At 28.4% G+C, this 23145-nt stretch overlaps 1 protein-coding gene across 4 annotated transcripts in view; it reads left to right on the top strand.

The window, feature by feature from the left end:
* The window catches only part of LOC129959499 (rho GTPase-activating protein 7-like), a 328073-nt gene extending 305134 nt beyond the window's left edge, over nucleotides 1-22939 (top strand). For 3 of the 4 annotated variants that reach the window (XM_056072353.1, XM_056072352.1, XM_056072354.1), the window contains 10 exons: nucleotides 3139-3262; nucleotides 4186-4427; nucleotides 6353-6664; nucleotides 9000-9142; nucleotides 11586-11774; nucleotides 12714-12860; nucleotides 14539-14702; nucleotides 15703-15828; nucleotides 18814-18993; nucleotides 19502-22939. In XM_056072353.1, the coding sequence (XP_055928328.1) occupies nucleotides 3139-3262; nucleotides 4186-4427; nucleotides 6353-6664; nucleotides 9000-9142; nucleotides 11586-11774; nucleotides 12714-12860; nucleotides 14539-14702; nucleotides 15703-15828; nucleotides 18814-18993; nucleotides 19502-19619 (1745 nt within the window). In that variant the 3' untranslated portion in view covers nucleotides 19620-22939. The remainder of the gene's footprint in view (nucleotides 1-3138; nucleotides 3263-4185; nucleotides 4428-6352; nucleotides 6665-8999; nucleotides 9143-11585; nucleotides 11775-12713; nucleotides 12861-14538; nucleotides 14703-15702; nucleotides 15829-18813; nucleotides 18994-19501) is intronic. The other variant, XM_056072355.1, reaches the window with a different exon arrangement.
* The last annotated feature ends 206 nt before the right edge of the window (nucleotides 22940-23145 follow it).

The following is a 23145-nucleotide window of genomic DNA, read 5'->3' on the forward strand; positions in this document are numbered from 1 at the left end:
AATTGTGATAAAAAGTTTGACTTTCTAGAGCACTAATAAAAGTATGTTTTTTAAAAAACGATTGTTTATATATATTTATTAAGTCATAGTATTCATTGGTAGATCGACAGATATATGTTTATTTGATATAAAAAGCTGTTCATTTATGCACCGTTGTTATGAGCTAATTCAAAGTAATGTTTCAGATCTTCCTATTGGCTTATATAGTAAAATCCACGTAAGCGCATTTCTGGAAATGCATAACATAAGGGATTCTAGCTGGAAAGAAACTACTTTGTAACGTGTTTAATTGTATTTTGTAGGAATCACTTTTGCTTATCGGCCTATAATACATTTAATTTATGCACGTTTTTAAAATTAATTATTTTTCTCCTCACATGAATTCAAAGATAGAAACACTATACCTTCTGAATCTCCCCTCTTGAAATATAATTACCTTAACTCTTTGCACTCGGATGTCTCCTCTCAAGCACCATTCAAGACGGTGCATCATTTTGACATTTTATTTATTTTTTAAAGTTTGATTGTTAAAAATACTTAGAGTGGTAAGAAGATGCTGATAAATTTGTCGGGAAAATACAGTTTAAAACAATTAAATATATTTATTTTTCGGGACAATAAATAATTCCTGTATTAAGTAAATAATTATGCATCGAATTACTTTTCCGAGTGCAAAAGGGATAGCTCTAGCACTGATCTACAGTAGACAGCGTACCTACTCAGCATCAGATGCATACTTCCGTTAGCATCAGAAACCTCAAAGAAGTGCCGAGTCAGTCTTCGTCGCAGAAATTTCGGTTTCTAATAATGCATAAAACCTAACTGTCACTTTTTGCTTGAAACTTTCGCCGATGACTATGCGCACTTCGATTTCTTACAGCTGTCATGGTTTGAAAGCACTTTAAATTCTACCTGACGAATTTTAATTCATCTTTGATTATTTAAAGAAATTTGCTTCAAGATTAAAATAAACTAATAATTGGACCATCAACGACAATAAAACTTTCTTTTTACAATACAAGTGAATCTTTTACGTTACATTCTTATTATTGGTTGTTGATTTGTGTGTGTGTTTTTCATTCATGATTACATTTCATTTTTTTTAATGTTATATACTGTGCTATTTACTACATAAAATTACCCGAATTCTGCTCATTATCTAGGGCACTAATTATCGTATATTAAAACTAAATCTTTTTGCAGTCCTAGAAAAATGGTCTCCTCCATGTTAAGATTCGAATGTAATTTTTTCAAATGCCGCAAATATTTGGTATGCAAATTCAAATTCTCTAGATTAAATTAGTTTGAATACATATAAAAATTTTCCATTTCAATGCGGCAGATCTTAAATTATTTTCAATTCAATTAACAGCATTTTCCTTTTTTTTTATATATATATCCCGCTATTTATACATAAATTTAATCTAGGCGCTATATATAACACTGTGCGTATTTGATGTTTAGAAGAATATAGAACAGCCTAATTTATTTGCACATGCTTCCAAATTTCTTAAATTGTCATCTCTAGTTATGTAATACTGCTTCTTTTAGTTGAAAGAGTAGAAAATTATCTATATTTCATGAATTGATGTCAATAAATGGGTTGCAGATCTCTTCACGGCTTCGATATTGCAGGATTCCAGCCTGGCTTCAATCGAATATCCACTATGTATAGAGTTTTTTAGACATTCAATGAGTCGAGGGTCAAATATCCTAACATTAACTGAAATTGAAGTGAATACAACCTTCTCGTTCTGTCTTTGATATGGTGTAGGATTTTAAAGATGGGTTTGTCTGTTTTTTATCATCCACGTCATCCTAGTAATTTAGAAATAAACGGGTGATCTCAAAATAGCAATCCTTTAACTTCAAGGCGGTAAATTAATCTAACTAAACTAAAACAGCTCTAGTAAATAAATTTAGGAAGTAAAAATATTTTTCAGTTTGTTATTTTTGAGTAATTGGTGAAATTAATATTTCGCGTATGAAGTTTGTTAAGAGAAAGTATTCTAATCATTAAAACAATAAAAACACAAGATTTTGACGAATCTCCACATTTCAGGCGCCCCTAAATCCGAAAGACACATTTTTGAAATTATATCTGTTTACCTATAGCACAATAATTCAAAAATACTTTGATGAAATTTGATATACGGCCTTTACATCAAAATTGAATATTTCTATCAAATTTTGAAGGAAATTCATTGAGAAGAAGTCTGGCTGTCCAAACGCAAGTTAACACTGTTACTACAATTCGAAAAGAACTAGATAAATAATATTTAGTACACAGACTAAATATCTAAAATATCGATCTAAATCAAATTTGGAATCAAATTCGTTAAGGGATTGACCGTCTTTCGGTCTGTACTTTTGCATGTATGTAAACGCGATAATTCAAAAAAGCAATTGGTACATGATCTTGTGACTTTAGTTGTAGTTCAATATAAAATTTTGGTTTCAATCGATCGGAAAAAAGCCGTCTTAGATACATATTCGGTTTTCTGCTATTTGTGTATTAATCGCATCCAGCGGTCAGCCACTAATGAACTGTTTAGTAACTATTGTTCACCAATGACATGAGATTAATAATGCAAAAGCGCCGGTTTTCTTTACTACACTACGAAGCACACAGATCTCATATGCGAGCCTATGAAAATAAATATCCGAGCATTCGTGATGTCCATGGCCTTGCTCAAGGTTCCTAATTTTATTCGGGGGGGGGGGGGGAGGAGGAGGCAAAAACATTTTTATTAGAAAGTATGCAAAAAAATTTCCGAGGAGATCATTTCTGCTGGTTTATTCTGCTTTTATTTTTAAAAAGTATACATCATATTTAAAGTTTTATATCAATTTCCGGAATGAAGTAAAGTTATTTCGTTGAGTAGTGTAAATATCATATGCTGGAAATAATCTGACCTCTTTAAACTTTTTCATCTTGAGAATGAAAGATTTTTTTTTTTTTAAATAAATCTTTCTTCCGAAGGCAAACTTTTATTTTAAAAAAATGATTTTTTTTCAGAGGATAAAAGGTATATTAAAACAATATTTTAAGAGCTTTACACTCTTATGATTTTCATATATGTTTTGAATCTTTTGTTTGTTTGTTTAATGTACATTTGCATATTATTGCTTTTTTAGCTAAGACAAAAGGGGCTCAACCACCATTTACTGACCAGGATTTCTATGAAAATCAAGAAGATGGCGATATCATTATTCTTAATAAAGAGAGGCGTGATTCGGGTGTAGGGTCGTCTTTACAGAGGTATTATATTTAAAAATGACAGTTCCTTTCTATAATATAATTTTTTCAGTTGTTACATTAATATAAAAAATATTTATCACAAGTATCCTATTTCAAATAGTGAATCAATCGAATTTGAATTAATTTTGAATCAATAAAATTCTCTATTGCAGTCTCATTCTAAATTCTCATAGACAGTTATAATTTTTAAAAGCGTATGTTTGCCAATTTCCTTTCAATTTATAATGTACATTTTTATGAGTTTTTTTTAATTGTAACTTTTGGTTTCTAAATATAATAGGAAACGATTCTGTACTTAATATCTAAACTTTTTGACCTGAGTTTCTTAAAATGTTTCATATATGAGGGGAATAAATGGAAAGTTTGGATTTTTTTCGGTTTGTTTTGTGGTCCCTTAATATCTTTTAAGGAAGAGAAAAATTTTGTATAGTAAAAAATATTTTCCAGTGTTCTTTTCATGAAGGCAGTTCAATAAATGATTTCAATTTTAACTATTTTCATTATGTGCGTTTGTAATAATTTTAATTGAAGAAAAAATTATGCACAACTTCAGCATTTCTTTTTCCACAGATTATAAACGCAATTTTTCTCAACGGTCGCTCTTGCTTGAAAAACAGCTTACTACTTAATTTTCTAAAACATTTTGAAATGTTGCATATTCATTTTCTGAAATATGTCAATATTTCAATGAACGGCAGCTCTCTTTTTTTATTTAAAAAGTAAGACCTACAGAAAGTTATTCTGTATTTGTGTATTAACTATCACCATTAAGGCCGAAATAATTGAAAAAGTTCTTCTATAACTTATTCAACAGGATACTTTATTGTCTTAATTAAGTATGTATGATTGTGCAAAATATTGGCCTGAATGATTTTTAAGATTAATAGTTTTTATCATTACTTACGTTTTACTCTTTATTTCAGAGGAATTACTTATCATCAAGCTCCCTGGCACTATTTACCATTTCATAGAGATCCTGATGCGACATTATTTTCTAACCCTATACAAATAACAGAATTGACCGCTCCACAAATGCTACTCATTCGGAAATTATCTCTTTTGAAGCTGACTACAATTATGGAAAAATTTTCACCCTCAAGTCGAACTGGATGGACCTGGGGAGTTCAAAAATTCATATGTCGTATCCGAAATCCCGATTATAAAGGTATATTTGATAGTTGTGTTAGAATTGAAATTTTATATTTATATTCAAAATGGAACATTTGGGATTGTATCTGACCCTTTAAAAGTACCTTTGAACAGTGATTTTCAAGCTTTTCTCATTTGTGTTCCTTTTATCAGTTTCTCAAAAGACCCTCTCGTTTGTGGATGGAAAAAAAGCATCCTGTAAATAGTGAGGTATTAATAAAAATAGACAAAAAAATTTCTTACATTTTGAGATATTATTCAAATAAAGATGACTTTCTGAAATATCTTGCTAAATGATATAAAAGAAAATGGAGATAAAACATTGCGTTGGCCCCAACTGGGAGCGGTAGACAAGTTGTTGAAGTCAAAGTAATTTCTTTTATAAAACTAAGATATAAAGTGCATAAAATTTCGTCAAGTTTATTGATGTGAAGAATATTGTATATATTCCAAAGAAAAATAATGAAACGAGGAAAGCTTTCAAGTGTAACCGTGTCCACTAAATTTTTTTCAACAATTTAACACTCACTTGGTTGTAAATATATTTAGTAAAAGATAAACGGTATTGTGCTGTAGAATGTTGAAGAAAATGCATTCTGCAATCTTTGTGCAATGTTATGACCAAATTTGTTTTAAGCTTAAATTTTATAAGATTAAAGATTAATTTAAATTTACTCTTCTGATAGTATTGTCAGTGAGTCCAAGCCGTAAGCATTGCAGAGAACTGCTACAAAACTTCACTTGTGAGAATTTCAAAACAAAAAGAGGAAGAAAATGGATGTTCGCAATTTTTACTAGCTTAATAGGAAGACTTTTCGTTCAGGAAGTAAAATGGGAATTAAGACTAAAAAATTGGTGTCACAGCAATTTAAGACAGTTAAAATTACAACTATTAGATCACGAGAAGTGTGAAAAAACCGTGCAAATCAGAAGATGGTGTTTTTTGAATGTGAATTTAACTGATTAAAAAGAGAATTGATTTTAAAAACGCCTGTTATTTGAATTCGTTATATGTATGTTTTAGTAACCTTGCTAGTGTATATAATATTTAAGAAAAAAATCAGGATGCCTTCCTCCACAGATGTCTCCTCCCTTTTGTCCACATTTATTTTTCTGGATTTTCCCCAGAGCAAAACAAAATATCTTTTAGAAACCTGACTTCTTAACTTTAAACTACATAATTTTTTATGTTTAGTTTTTAAAGTTAATTGCATGTTGATAGTGGGAAGGTAAAATAATAATAATTTTCTAGACTTTTGGAAGCAATGTGCATTTGAAAATTATAACAGAAATGCCTTAATCAATGATTTATTCTTTCAGATGTTATCATGGATTTTATTCATCGATTTTTGTCAAACATTTTCTCTTTTGTAATCAAGAGAAAGAGTCATTACAAATTAAATGCATTTCAATAACTTAATATCAATATAGATTTTTATATCACTTTACGTATGCAAAAGAAGTAATGCTCTGCTAAATGCAAACTGGTCAGGTGAGATATATTTCTAAAGCGTCACAATCTAGTACCAAACATTAAGTATTGGGGATTAGGTCGATTACTTTAGGTATTGAGGATTTTTAAAGTGCATGGATAAAGTACTAGAATTGCATTTCTTCACTCTGGAACAAAAATCAGAGCTACCTAATTAATTTTTTAAAAGATAGTTTCTGAATTTAAATACTAACATATATGTATCTATAAAAATTACTGACGTTAGTTACATCTTAGCTAAGCGAAGTAATTGAGGATTTGCTAAGCATACGAACCCTACATGTGAAGGGATTCTTTGTAAAGGAAAAAAGAAGGGTCGTTAGAAACACGAACATGCCTCTGATTTCATTAAAAACAGTAATGATATTGTTAAGACGCATATACATTTTCTGCTCATGTTTTAATAATTTTTTTTTTTTTGTATTTATTCTTTTTTTTTTCTGTTATAGACAAAGTTGTGTTTGGAGTTCCTTTGCTTTTAATTCTTCAGAGAACTGGTCAGCCACTCCCTGTTTCAATACAAGCTGCCATACAACATTTGCGGAAAACGGCTTTGGACTCTACTGGTTTATTTCGAAAGTCAGGTGTTCGATCACGCATTCAGAAGCTGAAAACTCTTAATGAAACTATTCCTGAAAAAATTAGCTACGAAGAACAGCAAGCCTATGATGTAGCGGATATGCTGAAGCAATATTTCAGAGAACTTCCAGAAGCACTTCTTACAAATAAGCTATCAGAAACCTTTATTAGCATTTTTCAGTGTATGTAGAATTTTTTGTATTCCTGTAAATCTTAACTATATTCTTGCAGTAGATGCGCCTTAACTTTTTAAGTAATTATACTCATTATGTACATATATAACAGATGTGTATTTGAGAGCTCACTGAAGCAATTTTGAATTATTTTCCAGTGTTGTTAATAAGTACACTGCATTTGTCATTGTTGACTGAATCCATTATTGTTTTTAGAATTTCATACTACAATAGTTATATTAAGCTACACTGCGACATTAAAATACAAAGAACATTTGTACAAAACTAAAAGAGCATTAATATATATAATATTTTTGATGGGTCCTAATAACATTTTTTGACTTGAAAATCGAATGTTGGTATGAAATAATACCGTTGATATACAAAACAAAGAGCAGATTAACTTTGTCATTTATGAATGAATTTATGTAACGTTATGAACAAAATGGTTTAATGCTGTGAAAGTTTATTTTCAGTTTTGCGAACATATCTCAGTACAGCAGTCAAATCGTAAATAAATAATTGAATTATTCCTTGTGATATTCGAAAGTAGTTTATTTTATATAATTGAAAACTAATTTTTGAGAATATTTGCTGATATTCACTCAAGTTTAGTGAGAGAACATCTCTTAAAAAAGTCATTTTGGGTAAAGTGTCTAAGAGATAAACATCTTAGATGTTTTACTGAAATAAAGTGACCGTCCGGGCCAAGTTTCAAACAGCTTTTATTTTTACTATATAGAAAAGATTATAAATAATATTTTTAAATGCATGCCTCCCATGAGCGGAAAATGTTTAAAAAAAGCTTTTCGAGTGTAAGCGTCGTACCAGTTGCAACTCAACTCCACTCCAGTGTAATTAATTCAGATTTCCTTTTCTCGATGTAAATACTATGTAAATAATCGCAAATAAAGTGCTCTCTCATATCACATCCATAGTAATTATTGAAGATATTTTACAAATTGGCGCCATTTTTACTTGAGGCAACGACAGCTCATCATCTAGAGAATGCTCCAGATGGAAGGAAGGAAACAGCTCGTCAACTTCAAAAATCCTTTTATGTAGATAACTGCATAGCTAGTTTAGAAAGTAGGGAAGAGGCGGCCAGATTTATTTTTGAAGCTAAAGAACTGATGTCTGCAGCCAAATTTGATTTACGAGGTTGGATTACTTCTGAAAAAATTGTAGAAGAAACAAAAAAGAGATATATTCCTATACTAGGACTTTCCTGGATACTGAAAACGATGAACTTTCTTGTTACAGTGCTATTAAAATTTCAGAAGAAATTATAACTAAACGAACATTATTATCTATTGCTCAACGAATTTATGACCCATTAGGATTTACGAGTCCAACTACTCTAATTCTAAAGATCATTTTACAAAAAACATGGAAAAGAAAAATTAATTGGGATGATGTGCTTCCACCAGATATATGTAATGAATTTTTAGCCTGGTACAAACATGTAAATCTGCTAAAAGATTGCAAAATTCCAAGAAGACTCATTTCAAATTCTTTTAAAGATTGCCATATAAGTCTTCACTGTTTCAGTGACTCCAATGAAGTCTCTTATGTCGCATGTATTTTTTTACGTGCTGAATATAACGGGAAAATTTCAGTTCAGTTAGTAGCAAGTAAATCAAGAGTGTCACCAACAAAGAAAATTACAATTCCTCGATTAGAACTGTTGGGAGCTCTTAAATTATCCCGATTATATTGGCAGGTGACAGATGGATTTGAGGTAAAATTTAATGAAGTATACTTTTGGACTGACTCAACCGTTGGCTTAACTTGGATTAAACGGAATAATTCTTGAAATACATTTGTAAGAAATAGGATAACTGAAATAAGAAAATATACCAATTCTGATAACTGACATTTCGTGCCAGGTCATATGAATCCAGCAGACCTTCCTTCAAGAGGTTGTGATGCAAAGATTTTATTGAACAGCAAGTGGTGGGAAGGTCCAGAGTGGTTATCAAAGACGCAAGAATTCTGGCCTTTGAATGAAAAACAAATTATTGATGAAGATATTTTACAATGAGGGATTATAAACATTTTTCGTTCATTTATGCATTTTTAGCAATGTTTGATATAAATGTAGGCTAAAAATATCATTTTAAAAGAAAGATATGTATTTTACGTGTTGAATTAATGTCATTTATTTTTCTGTCAATCTTCAGTGCACCTGTTTATGCTGAATGAATATACAATTTTGCTGCTTTTCATTGGACTTGATTTCAAATTGTTATTAAACAATTATGTTTATATTCTTTAAGTATGCATCTTTTTTCCAAAAATTTATCTCATTTGATTTTTGATTCTAATTCAGATTCTAATTTAGCTTCCGTTTCAGATGTGCCGGAAGAACTACGCCTTGAAGCAATTCGCGCTGCTCTAATGTTAATGCCAGACGAAAACCGAGAAGTTCTTCAGTCCTTATTGGAATTTCTACACGAAGTTTGCCAGCATTCGGGAATTAATCAGGTACATATCTGGAACATGCATGCAAATTTTGACTGAATCCTCTTCCCCATCTCCTCTTCATTGATAGATGTTAATTGGCAAGCGACATGTAAAAAATATTGATAGTTCAAATATAAAGAGTCCTTAATTTAGGATACAACACTTTGGCTTATTTGTGATAAAATATCAAACGTTTTAATTATAAAAATCTTTTAATGAGTGAAAATGAGCTTTCTGCAGTAAAAGTTACTTTCATCAGGTTAGTAAGTTCGTGTAGGGTTAATTGCTGCAGGTACCTGCCTTCGTAATTACACAAGCTATGAATAAAGTGCAAAAGGAATTATTTTAAATGTTCCTTGAAAGAATATTGTTGATCGATTTGGAAATCTTAAATTTTCATATCTTGAAGTCAAAGAAAAAAAATCTAGAAAAGGCATTCACACAAATCAAAATGGCATATTTAATATATATGAAAGGATAATTCTGCATAAAATTGGGGGAAGAGAAAAAAAAATCTGTTAAAACAAAATTTCCGTATATTTATAGGTGATAAAATTTTAAATAAATTATTAAGAGATTTTTAAAGCATATAAAACTAATTATATGTTTATGCAATTAAAACTAATAATAAAGGACATTTTAATGCAGAAAGACAATTAAACTTTATTCATGCTGCTGTGTACATTTAATAAAAGTTTTTTAAAAATGACAGAGGGAAATAATATTTCATAGATATTTATATAATTAACTGCATCCTCTCTTTTGACTTCTAATTAAATCAGTATAGCTTCAAATTTAACTTAATTATATTTCGAAGCAACGGTAATGTTATTTTGGGATGAATCTCATAATTATGAATTGTGATCATAAAACAAGGACAGCACCAAAAGTATAATTTTAAAGTAAAAGACAGACTTTGTGTAAAAGTTCTTGTTTAAAGAATTTCAAATGTTTATAAACATGTAAAAAATCTAATGAATACTTTTAGTTAAGTATAAAACTAAGTGTTATTATGATGCAAATAATTCAAGATAGCATTCCTACTGATTGATACGTGTATAGTGCTATTCCAAGAAGGCAGCATATAAGCATTAAAATGTAATTTTTTGTCATATATTGTGTTGCAGATTTCAAGAGTAAGTCTGGAAAGACTTTCTGAGATAGTATAGATATATATATAATACATATTCTTTGTGTTTATTTTCAGACAACACTATAAACACTTTATCTATTCTATTTGTTCTTTTTTAAACAGTATTTTTAAAACATTGGTTTTTTTAAAGCAAATTTTTGTGAATTTTAATTAGACAGAAGACAAGTCATTGTTTAATTTAAGTGACTTTTTGAGTAGGTAATCTTCTTAAGGTTGGTTTAGTACAGTTGGTATACCATGCATTACATTTACTTTACTTAGATTAGAATTAATTCATAATATATATTTATGTGTTATGTCAGTTCAATTTAAAAACAAAAAATGTATACATTTTAGTAAAGAATTAATACAAAAATTAATGCATTAATACAAAAATTAATGCATTAATACAAAAATTAATACATTAATACATATTATATTAAAAATTAATACATTGTAGAAATATAAATTAAATTTTAAGTTATAAACTTGATTTTTTGTTGCTTAATAACCAATTGTAGAAAGGCAATATTGAAATAGGTGTTTAATATCAAATTCTTTTATCGAAATATTTCCATGCATTTATACCTGCAGTTGAGCAGCAAATAATTTATCAGAACCATTCAAAATGATTTATATTAATACTTCATTAAGTTAAACAATCTGTAATGGTTGCTTCCTTTCATTTCAGTTAAGTTTTAAGCTTTCAAAACTGGAATAGATGTCATCTATACTATGTAACGAAATTTTTAAAAAGATAGGTGAATGATAAATTCATGCTTTTTTGTTTTTGCCTTAAATATTGTGCATGCACGCACACCCACCCACCCACACCCACATACATATGAAATTAGTCGTAAGTTTTTACTATTGAGCAGAATTAAATTGTTTGTGTGTATGTACATGCAATAATTTCTATTTAATTTATGCTCTAAAATTATTTTCTAATCATTCGAACTCCGGCATCACTGTAACTTTAACTCGTGAATTGTGTTTGTTATTATTTTCTAACATAACCAAATTGCTGTATTTATACATTCCTTTCAAAAACTTATGTAAGTACCAACTTTTGTTCTCGCGCTTTCTTTTTACTGCTGTCTGCTTTGTGGCTCTATTCTTTGGAATACTGTCATCATGGTTTGGACAAAGAATCTTGATAATATTTAAATATTTGACTATTTCCTTAAAACGATGAAGAAAAGTTGTTCAAGAAAATGTCTGTTTCTCCAAATCATATTTTTACATGTATTAAAATTCTGTGTAATGTAATATGAAATTCTATTCATATAATTAAATTTGCAGTAAATATGTGTATGCCTAATTCTTTTTCAGATGACAGCTACAAACATTGCAGTGTGTTTTGCTCCATCATTGTTTCATTTATCTACTCCGCGTAGCGCAAGTTCTAGTCCACGTCGAAGAAAAACTGTTGGAGTTCCTGATTTAAGAGAATTAAATGAAAACAGAGCTGCCTATGAGTGTCTATCATGCATGGTTACAAATTACGAAACTTTATTTACAGTACGTTTTACATAAATATAGTTTTCAAAATCTATGATAGAACCACAAAGGAAAAATATGTATAATTATGATTGCCTTTAAATATCATCTATTCGATCTTTGAAGAGAGAACTGCAGAGAAAAAAAAGAAGTGTATGCTGTTTTCTAGTCGAAATTTTCTGGATTTCATTTCTTTTATGTATTTTATAAAACAGCATTAGTGATTTCTTTAAGCTTACAGCAACATACAGTGTTACTGTAAGCTTAGGCATGAATAAATAATTCTTAAGTTAGTTTTAAAGAAGCCTAACTTCCTTAAACACCACACCAAAATTTCAATATCTGTAGTAATATCTACGCTTTTAAAAATTGTATCGACACTTGCATGCATTTGGTTTATTTTTAATTACTAATTTTATATTCTGATTTTTTTTAATATAAAGCAGAAAATTTCTCTATTTTAAAATATTTAAATTTTAATCTATCTGATTTGAAACATTCTGCCCTTTTACGAATAGCATTAATTTATTTTATATTCAAAAGACTGAAATAAATATTTTTCTGAAAATCTGTAAGTTGCATAATTGTTTAAAATTAAAAGAATCAGTCATAACCTTTTATCAAGCTTTATTATTATTTTTGTTTCGTTTAAAACAAAATATTCCAGTTTGTTCAATCTTAATATGCTTTTAAGAATGAATATATAAATATAAATTTTGCTATGCAGTTTAATTATCTCCAGTATTCTCACTATTTGACGATTATTTACACTGTTTTTCATATTTTCCAATTAAAAATAATTCCATTTAAATCTAAGGTATGAAATATATCGTCAGTAATTAGTCAGATACAGGTTACTATATATGATATTTAATCAACTATGCTTTAGTTACAGTATGATGAGTCTAACTTGTTTCAGAGATAATTTAACTATAAATGATATTGCAATTCTTTTAATAGGTTTCTGAAGAAATGTTATCTCAAAGTCGAATCACATCCACCTCTTATTTCCAACCAGCGACTTTAGAAGACCTCTCTTCTTTTGTGTGTAATGGTCAGAGTGGATGGAAAGGTTATGTTGATAGTTGTATTCAAATATTTTTAAAGGTAATGAAATAATATCTTAAAAATATATAACTTTAGTTATCTATTATTTATGCCCCAATTTAGTAGTTTAAATTTTTGATCCTTTATTTTAATGTTTTTTTTTTAATTTTAATATATTTATTTATTTTTGTTTGAAATTTCCAAGTTTTTTTAAAAATTATTAATAGTATTGTTTATTCCTTTTAATTACTTTAAAATTAAACGGTTTTTTAGTTTATATAGTAGCTGACATAATATTATTAGTCTTTATTGTTAAGTTTGTCTCGGTATTAATCAACTATTTGAAGGTTTGTGATACAGTATAATCCTTTTGTTTGATACGCTCATTTGTAGTTATTTAAAGTTTGCAACAAAAACATTACAAGCATAAATTTGTCTTCATTATTTCATGGCAAAACAGGTTATGTGCTTTAAATATTCATTTGGAAAAACTCGTCTCCTCCTACAGCATCTTTTTTTTTTTTTTTTTTTTTTTAATTAAACCATCACTCCTTACAGCATATAATATGAAATTGTATCTTTATATTTATATTTTCTTGCAGTGGCGCATTTTTGATATAGTAGCTGCCTCCAAAGATGGATTAAAATATGTTCCTACTCTAGTTACCAAATAAATAAATTTGCAAAAAATACAAATTGTTGTCATAATTATATTATCATTATAATTGTATTATCATATGTATTTACATTAACTTGTTAAAATCATTTGAAAATGAATTACTGTATAATTAATTACTAATTTATAAAGTAATGAAGTACTAATTATTCATTTAAAAGGCTATACTATATGTATTGTTATAAATCTGTAACATTATTTCCCTGCGCAATTAGTTTCATAGTAACGAAAAAAGACTTATAGATATTTTTTTATGAATACTAGATCAATAATCTCTTAACTTTGCGAGAAAAAAAATGTTCTATAAAATATAAGGATTATGACAGTATCTATTAGGAACCGATGTCCTTCTACAAAATTCCATACCATTCTATATAAGAGAAAAGCTCTTATACGAGCGAGGAATTATTTGAACTGTTGATTCGCAGAGCGAGCTCTGTAACTGTACTCAGACCGCTATTGTGCCATTATTTTAATAACAATTTGCTGTTTGGGTGTGTGTTTTATTGATTTCTGCAAATGCTTTGCTATTTGTGTTTCTGTGTTTGGCGAACTGTAGTAGGATAATGCATAGTTATGTATTATCGAGCTTATTGGACTTCTTGCACCGTACTCCCATTTCTCCTACAAAACAATAATTGTCTTTGCCGGATTTATTATTCTGTATAATATATCATAATAGTTCGATTCTTTTATATGTAAGTAATCAAATTTTAGTTAATAAGTATGATTAATTATACGAGAAATTTATTTAGTTATTTTTTCTTGATATTATAATTAAAAGAATATATAAAAAAGCATATTTTCACAAAGTTGCTGAAATGAAATATTTAATTAATTAATATTGAATAAATTTATAAGAGGGCCTGGTAATGTGCATTGTTTGAGGCCTACAAAATGCCGAAATCTGCCCGATTTCCTAAAACTCTGAAACACCGAATAAAAATAAACAATAGTAAATTAAGTCCATCTTACCAGTCAAGAACCACCTGGTTAAGTTAACGTTTCTGTAAATTTATAAGTTGATTCTGTTTTTATTTATAGATTTACTATTTCTTTCAGGAAGCCAAAGAAAAGTATAGAGGATGGAAAGCTGTTTCCCAAAATGACCATGTTGAGCTGGCTTATAAAAAGTTGTCTGATGGCCATCCTCTTAAACTGTGGAAAGTTACCACAGAAATTGAAGCTCCTCCTGTAGAACTTTTAAATAGAATTCTCAGAGAAAGGTTCATAAGTTTCTCTTTAAATGTGCCTTTTTAGCATTTATTTCCGATTATATGATTTCAATATCCATTTCAACAACATAATATATTAAAAATAATAAAAAATATGAATATTTCTCAGTAATAATAATTAATTATACAAGAGTTTCTTCATCGACCTTCATCCACTCTCACAAAAAGTATTTTCATCAAATCATTTGAAAAATATTTTTTAAAAGTAAAATAAGACTTTAAATAGTCATTAGTTGCGCAAAAACTACAAATAAATTCTTATTTCAGAATAAAAGAATGTAAAAAAGTAATATTTGAAATAGTTAAAATAATTAGTGAAAAATTGAATACATTTTCCTTTAAACGATATTGATTTTTATAAAAGTTATTGTAGGTCGTTGATTCCTTATTCATATCTACTAACAATTTCAATTTTTTGCTAAAAGCATGCACAATTATTAAATGCAAAAAGACATTAACTGGTATACATATAATTCATTTTTTCCAAGTTTTCATCTCTATTAATATATAAATTTCAACCACATTTTCTATTTAAAGCTGCTATTTGAGTAATTCCAAAGTCTCTTCAAGTTTAATTTTCATTTTCTCATAACAACTTATAATAATTCTCATAAAAGATGTACCTCTTAATTTTATAGCTGTCATTCTTAATTGGTTTTAGCAGATTATGCTTATGTCTAATTCTAATATTAAGAGTCTTTTTGTAATGGCAGATGTCCACAATTTCTATATTATCTTGTAAACCTTTTATTAATAATTATTAAATTACTTAAAAGATTATAACTACGATGCTGTGAATGATTTTGGTTTCTAGAAGGTTATTATTATTATTATTATTTGTATAAGACTGGTTAATCCCTTACAAATTAAATTTTTGTGATTAAATTATTACTATTTCTTTCAGTAATATATTAACACTTCAGATGTTTTCTATAATCATAATTTAAATATATAAGTGTGAAAACTGACATTATTTATATATACTGTTTAGGCATTTGTGGGACAGTTCCTTTTCCAAATGGAAAGTCATCACTCGTTTGGCTAAACACACTGAGGTATTCCAGTATTTAAGCACTTTCTTACCTCCTCATCCTCCTTGTGATTATTGCGTTTTAAGGTAAGTATGCTTTTTCTGCATGCTATCAAATATTATACAATTAACATTTATGTTTTATATACATATGGAAGAAAAATATTTTCTAAGAGAAAAGGGAAAACACAATAGATTTCAACAGATGTAATTTTAAGGGAAGGTACTGTGGTGTCAAAGGACATAAAGGATTATTACATTACATTACAGGAATTAACATAAAGAAATTTTATATATGATGTGGGACTTTTCAGAAATCAGTAACTTTATGGTATGAATTATTGATGCTGCAGGTGATTTTTCTGAATTTCTATCTTGCGAATACAAACTTGTGCAACTGGGGGAAATTTCTGAAGAAGAGCAAGAGCAGTCTCTAGATTTACTCGTCGAAAGCCTGTTATTGACCGCCAAATTGGATGGAGATCTTTGTCACATAAGTCAGAAAATACTAGTCGAAATAATAACTCCTTGAAAATGAACTAATCATTTTCGACCAATTGACGCCGTTGCTGGCGCCGAAAATCGGATATCACCCTCCTTTTGAATTCAAATCTACGACTGATCAAGATTTAATCGTACTAAATCAAAATTACTTAAATTTCATTTGAAATGCGCTTTTAAACGGCGAAGTTTGCAGCGCTTATTTATGCTAGTTTGTAACAGTTCTAAATTTCAGTTACTTTTTTTTTTTTTTTTTTAAATTTGAGATTTGAAAGAATCCATTTAATTCTTGTAAATATAATGGTTCATTTCCAGAAACTTTTAAAGCCAAATATTTAATGTATGGTAATTTCGTTTTTAAGAGACATTTATTGAAGAAAGGATATTTTTAAAGCATGATAGTTCATTCGCGAACCACATTAAAATGCATTTTATATACATCAGGTATTTACCAAAAGAACCATTTTTGACACATCAACCAGAAAAACCCATTAAAAGATGATGTACTGATTGCGGCACGCACACACAACAAAATGTGAAACGTATTAAGCGGATTTATTCAATTTGCAAAGTCCTTTAAACTTTGCTCGAAAACTAAATTATTTCATGCTAAATAATAATTAAGAATAATATTTTAATATATTTAGAAAATAATCTTTAATTTTTAAAATAATTTAAATTATCTATTTTTATAACTCGTTGTTCTTATTGTTTTCTGTTATTTATTTAAATCCTAATTGTTAGAATTGTTATTTAAAACAAAAATTGGATATTAAATGGTGAAATTTTGAATAATTTGGTATGATTAAGACATTTTATATTATGTATTAGAAAACTAGAATACATTATGATACTTAATGCCTCTTAATGTTATAACAAAACTTGATGTTACCTCTTAAAAATATAACAAAAAAAGTTTTTGACTGGATTTTAAATGTTATGTTAAAGATTGCTTTTGGTATTAAGTTAAGTAATTTGGTGTAAAAATAAAGTATTTTTATTTGCATGCAACATAGATGTGTGCGACATTTTTGCATAAATTCTTATGTCCAAAATAATTAACAAAGAGAGAGAAGTCCAAAATAATTAACATTAACATAAGAGAAGGATGTTTGAGTAAAAATTTTAAACAATTTTACTTACAAAAAATATGGGTTATTCAATCAACAAACGTATATTACTACTCGTAAAAAGTATTTCAATAATTTTACATATTTTTCAGGCTACAAACTTTAAATCAAAAATTCTAAAGATGAAAATAATTTTATTTCAAAGTAAAATCCTGTAGTTGCAAAAAGAAAATACTGATATAATGTGAAATATATTATTAAGACATAAAATAAGAGAAAATAATATAAAAAATACTAGTAGATGAATTATATTGTCACGTAGATACTTTAGTGTGGAATGCAATGACACACACAAGAAGTAGAGCTAAACCAATTTATTAACTCAACTCTGAACTGAGAACACAGTGACTGACAAATCTTCTGCTTTGATACTAGCAGAGAAAGTTCCAGAACACTTGTCTAGTAAACTAAAGAAATGTCCAGAATCTTCTGGAACATGAAATAAAGAGAAACATAAAATCAATTAATTAAATATTTACACAAAGTGTGAGTCGCGGGAAACGAACTCACAATCCCTTGATTATGAGATGAGTTCTATGACCATTCGGCCATGAAGAGTCGACTGATTCTTTTCAATGCGGCAATATTGTTTAATACTACAATCAGCAACAATTAACTTCGTTACAAATATTAACGATAAATGAACATTTTTCACTCAACTCAGGTAATTACTGATTTTATATTGTATTATATTTTATATTTATTGATATAGGTACATATCTTTTGCCATGAAACAGCACCAATACTATTAAAATAAGCACAGATTGTCTTTCTATCATATTTTGCTAACTGAACTGGTAATCTGATTTAAAATGCGATTGCAAGAAGAGCAATCGGAAATAAAAATGAAAGATCCACGCAAATACAGATGCAATGGAAAATTGCATTAAGAAGTAATAAAAAATTATCAAAGCGAGCCTTTCGTTTTGGGGTTGTCAGATTGATAATAGTATCTCTGCCTTTTGCATCCAAGATGAAATCATACGAAAAATTACCCGCACATGCTAACACTCTTAGTAATTTCCCCAGTGTGCTAGTAGTCTTAGGAATTGATAACTAATTATATGATAGTAGTAGCTAATTGTAGTGTATTAGTTTGAATATTATAGAATATATTAATAGAACAAGAAATTATAGAATATTTTCAGGTTATTTATTCATATTAGTCCGATAATTAACTACTTTCTTTTACTTTTGTTTCCATGATTATTTTTGTTTACAGTTTAATGTTTTTATTGTATGAAAAGTGTTCTTCATTAAAATGCAATTCTTGCTTATAAAATAGCATTGAAAAAGGAAATCCATGCAATGTAATCACTATAATCATTCGTTTAATATTCGTTATTCGTTTATGTAGCAGCTTTTTTGAGTCTGCCATTCCTTTTATAAAATATATTTGTTATGTGGCTTAGTTTTTGCTTTAAAGAAAGAAATATTTTAGATCATGGAGGACTGACTTGCCAAAAGGAGCTTGCATTTTAATAGAAACATCAATTGAACATCCTGAGGCTGAAAAAGTTCCAGGTAGTGTCAGGGCTCTAGTGTTAGCTTCACGTTATTTAATTGAACCTTGTGGATCTGGAAAGTCCCGCATTACCTATATCAGTAGAATTGACACAAGGTAAGTGTATTATTGTTTGTAAGAAAAGCAAGTGTAATCAATGAAGTTAAATCATGATTGATACAAAATACTTTTTATAATCAGGATTGTTTTTATTTGTTATTCATGTTGCAATTTTCCCCTGGTTTTAATGTTATCTGATTAATATTTTTATGGATACTTCCATTTCATTTTAAATATTTTCTATTCTTTCTAAAATTCTTCTGTTTATAGCAAGAATTTTGTAGATACATTAAATAAATTTTTTACGCAAATGTTCCGACAATACTAAGAATTAATTTTGTTCACATTTATCTCTGTAAATTAACTGCTACTTTTTTTCAAGTTTTCTATGTACTGAATTTTCTACTTGTTCATATTAGTGAATACTTACAACTTAATTCTGGAATGCACTTGCATTAAACTTCCTTTTATTTTTATTTTTTACACCTCTTTAAGAATATTTTAATAGCAGCATTTTGTAACATCTTTATTTTTAATTTTATGTTTAAAGTTTCTTTTTTTTCAGAGGCCGTTCTCCAGAATGGTATAACAGAGCTTATGGACATATTTGTACACTTTTATTAGTAAAGTTACGCAGTTCATTCTCTCGCTGTCGTGCAGATGGGCCAGAAACTAAAGTGTAAAAAGTGCCATTGAAAATTTATAAGATAAATTATGTATATATTTAATATTGAAAGCTGTAACTATTATATAAATTTGTTTTGTGTTATAAAATTCATGTATACCATTTTAAAAAAACTAGTCAAACAGAAGAAAATAAGGATTTATCCTGTTTTATTATTATGTTATTTAGAGATGTGTTATTTACCACAAATGTGTATTGTATTCCATATATGCCCGATAAAGTTTGTTCCCGAAAATGTATTTTAATTTTTCAACCTGTTGTAGACGTTCCAAGATTATTGTCACGCTTTATAGTTTTGCATTCATTGAAAATAGTGATAAATAGTTGACAGTGTTCCTTGTGAAATTAACTTTTATGAATTCCTAACATTAAAATGTAATGACTTACTTTTAAGCATTTGTGCTTCATGAGATTTGTACAGTATGACATCCGAAAAAAAATTTCTAAAGTATTATTGTGAGTTTTTTCTTTCTTTTTAATGTTTACTTTTGAACGAAATACCTTTAACATAATGCCTATAACAATGATTTCATATATCATTCGCCTCATTATCTATAAACTAGATGTTTTTTCATTAATAATATGTAAATAAAATTCCCTCCCCTATTTAATGCAAACTTTAAATTTATTATTGTTTCATTAAAGAATTTACTATTTCTCATTTTATATATTATTTTGGTGCAAAAAATTTTCATGAGTATTTTTCACTTACCAAAAATTTTTCAGTATAATAATTTTGTTTATAAATTGCTGAATAGAAATTTAAAATATAATTAACTCTTACTGTAAAATATCTTTGGAATGCACGAATGTGATTTAGAATGTATTGATGTTGCTGTATTTTAAAAATTCAGTCATTGATTTTTATCTGCTTCAGTGTAACGATATGATTGATCAATGGTTTATTCATATATATAAGGTGTGTCTTATAAAAAGTGGAAGAAGCATTTATTTCCTTAACTATTGCAATTAGGCATATACTTCTGTTGCAAATTTCATCAAATAAAGTATCAAAATATGTTTAAATACTTTAACTTCTGTAGAGGTTGAGAATAAAGAATTACAAATATTAAATATTTACACGGAACCCATAGTGTAAAATGCTTATGAATAAAATGCCTTTGTTGCACTCATATATAAAGACACAAAGTTTCAGTTTTGTTATCTGTAAAATTTGTTGAGATATTAAAAAGCACATTTATTACCGTAGACCATTTTCCATTTATCAGAGTGGTATTTGAGCGAGTTTTTCATAATCTTTTTCAGAGATAATACAAATATCACAAAAGATTATTAAACAGGTAGAAACATAATGCATTTGCATGATGATGCATTATCAACTTTCATTAAATTTTAAAAAATGGTCAAGTGAAACATTGATTGAAGTGGTGAAAAAACTCGTTCAAAATTAACACCTTCGACCCTTCTACAAAGCTGCATTCTTCTAACACTTGCTTACAGGCGATCTAGTTTGTCGTTTGCGACGTCAAGACGGGCTTCTTGAATTCCTCCAATAAAGATCTCCTGTGTGTACAGGAGACGTGTTGTATACAGAAGAATAAAAGCAATCCTTTAAGTAAAAGCATAGAAGGCGAGTCGAGTGATATAAGAGGAAATGCAGCTGGTCCTTGCAAACCTATCCGTCTATCAAGGAATTCGGAAGGAAACCATCGTCTTACAACTGACGTATAGAAAGAAGCACCATCTATTTGTGACTACATCTGTTGAAGTTCTATCAAAAACTTAAGAGTTCAGACATAATGCCATTCAAAACTAACTGAATATATCGGTTGCCTTTCAGCATACTGGTGTACAAAATAAGGTCAGTCAAAGAGTTTTTAACAATGCCTCATCACACATTTGTTTAAAATTGTTACTAATGATGAGCCTCTTGCAACTAGAATGTTTTTTTTTTCATTCGTTTGAAAAGTAATTGTTCTGACGATTTATGCTCCCATCCCGATTAAAAGGAGTTAGTCTGTCCAAATTATATTTCTGAAGGACAATTTTTACTACCAGCTGAAGTGGCGCCCTGTTGTAAAACTTGATATGCTGACGATGAACTGATAGTCTCTGCCCATGGAGTCCATGAATGATATGTGAATGCCAGTAAATGCATTAAAGTATTATCAGCTTTGTCGTTTTTGTAATCATGAGTTCTCAATTGACTGTTCGCATACCAAAATTATAGTAACTTATAACATTAAAACTGAATAAGCCAAAATATCAATTCCTGCATCACTTATATAAAGCCTCGTCCCCTACCGTAGTGAAGTAAGAATCCTGTAATTTATAATCGCTAAACCGTTCTGTAAATTCCCTTTAAAAAGAGATGCTGGGATCTCGGAAAACGACAATAGTATTCTGCAGCTAGGCCAATATTACGATTGCATACAATATGAATAATCAATATTTCGAAACGTTCCTCGTTATTGAAATATATCATTGTATTGAAAAGCTTAATCACGCACACGATTCTTCCAATACTCTGAGATATCTGAAATGTCCAGGTTTCGATGTAATGAATGTTTATATTGAAATTTGAATTAAATGAATTTTTTCATCCAAATTTGTGATTGTCATTTCTAAATACAAAAATAAGCATATCTCGCCAAATTTTATGTAAATGTAGACTTTGTGTGTTCATAAATGAATGTAAGAGAAGCATTTTACTTATTGATACTTTTACACGATGGAGTAAATATATATATATATATATATATACTTTTTAATTTCAACCTCTACAAAAACCAAAAGTATTTTTAAATAGTTACCTGCCTTATTTACTGAATATAACTGGATATATATCATTAAGTGCAGTGGTTAAGAAAATAAACGCTTGTTTCCATCTTTTGGGATCTCTTGTATATATATATACAGAGCCATTCCTTGTTACTATTGTACACATTCCATATTATTATAAAAGTTGGTAAAAATAGCTACAAATTCTTTTCCAACGTGATTATTTAAATTCTCCTATTGCAATTATAAATATACTGTTATTATTTAAAAAATGTGAAATCGTATTGAAACTTTTCAACATATGCATTCAGTTTCATCTATGTTTTAAAAGATTAAACTACCAAATGTTAACTATGTGATAACACAGTAAGAACATTGAATTGCTAAATAAATGATGAAGGAACTATTGGAATAAAACAGCATGATTTGTGATGAGAGCTAATATTAAGATTTTCTGGAAGTCATTAACTTTCATAGCTATTTTCATTTTTGCTATTAACTTGCCATTATTATGATATTATTGAAGAAAATAAAGCTGTGTAAGAAATACTGTTTTTAGTCTATTCAGATTTAATTCTCCTTTGAAACATTCATTTTGTTATTTTCTTGATTTTAAAAAGTTACTTTGTTCAAATTTTAGCATAGTATTCCATATCTCAGATGAGATTATCAAGAAATATATTATTAAATGATATTCCTTTTATGTGGATTCAAATCTTTCTTTAATATAAGTTTATTTCAAATAAATAATCTAATACTGGTTGATGATTATGCATGATTTT

The sequence above is a fragment of the Argiope bruennichi genome, chromosome X1 (genome assembly GCF_947563725.1).
Source record: "Argiope bruennichi chromosome X1, qqArgBrue1.1, whole genome shotgun sequence".
Taxonomy (NCBI): domain Eukaryota; kingdom Metazoa; phylum Arthropoda; class Arachnida; order Araneae; family Araneidae; genus Argiope; species Argiope bruennichi.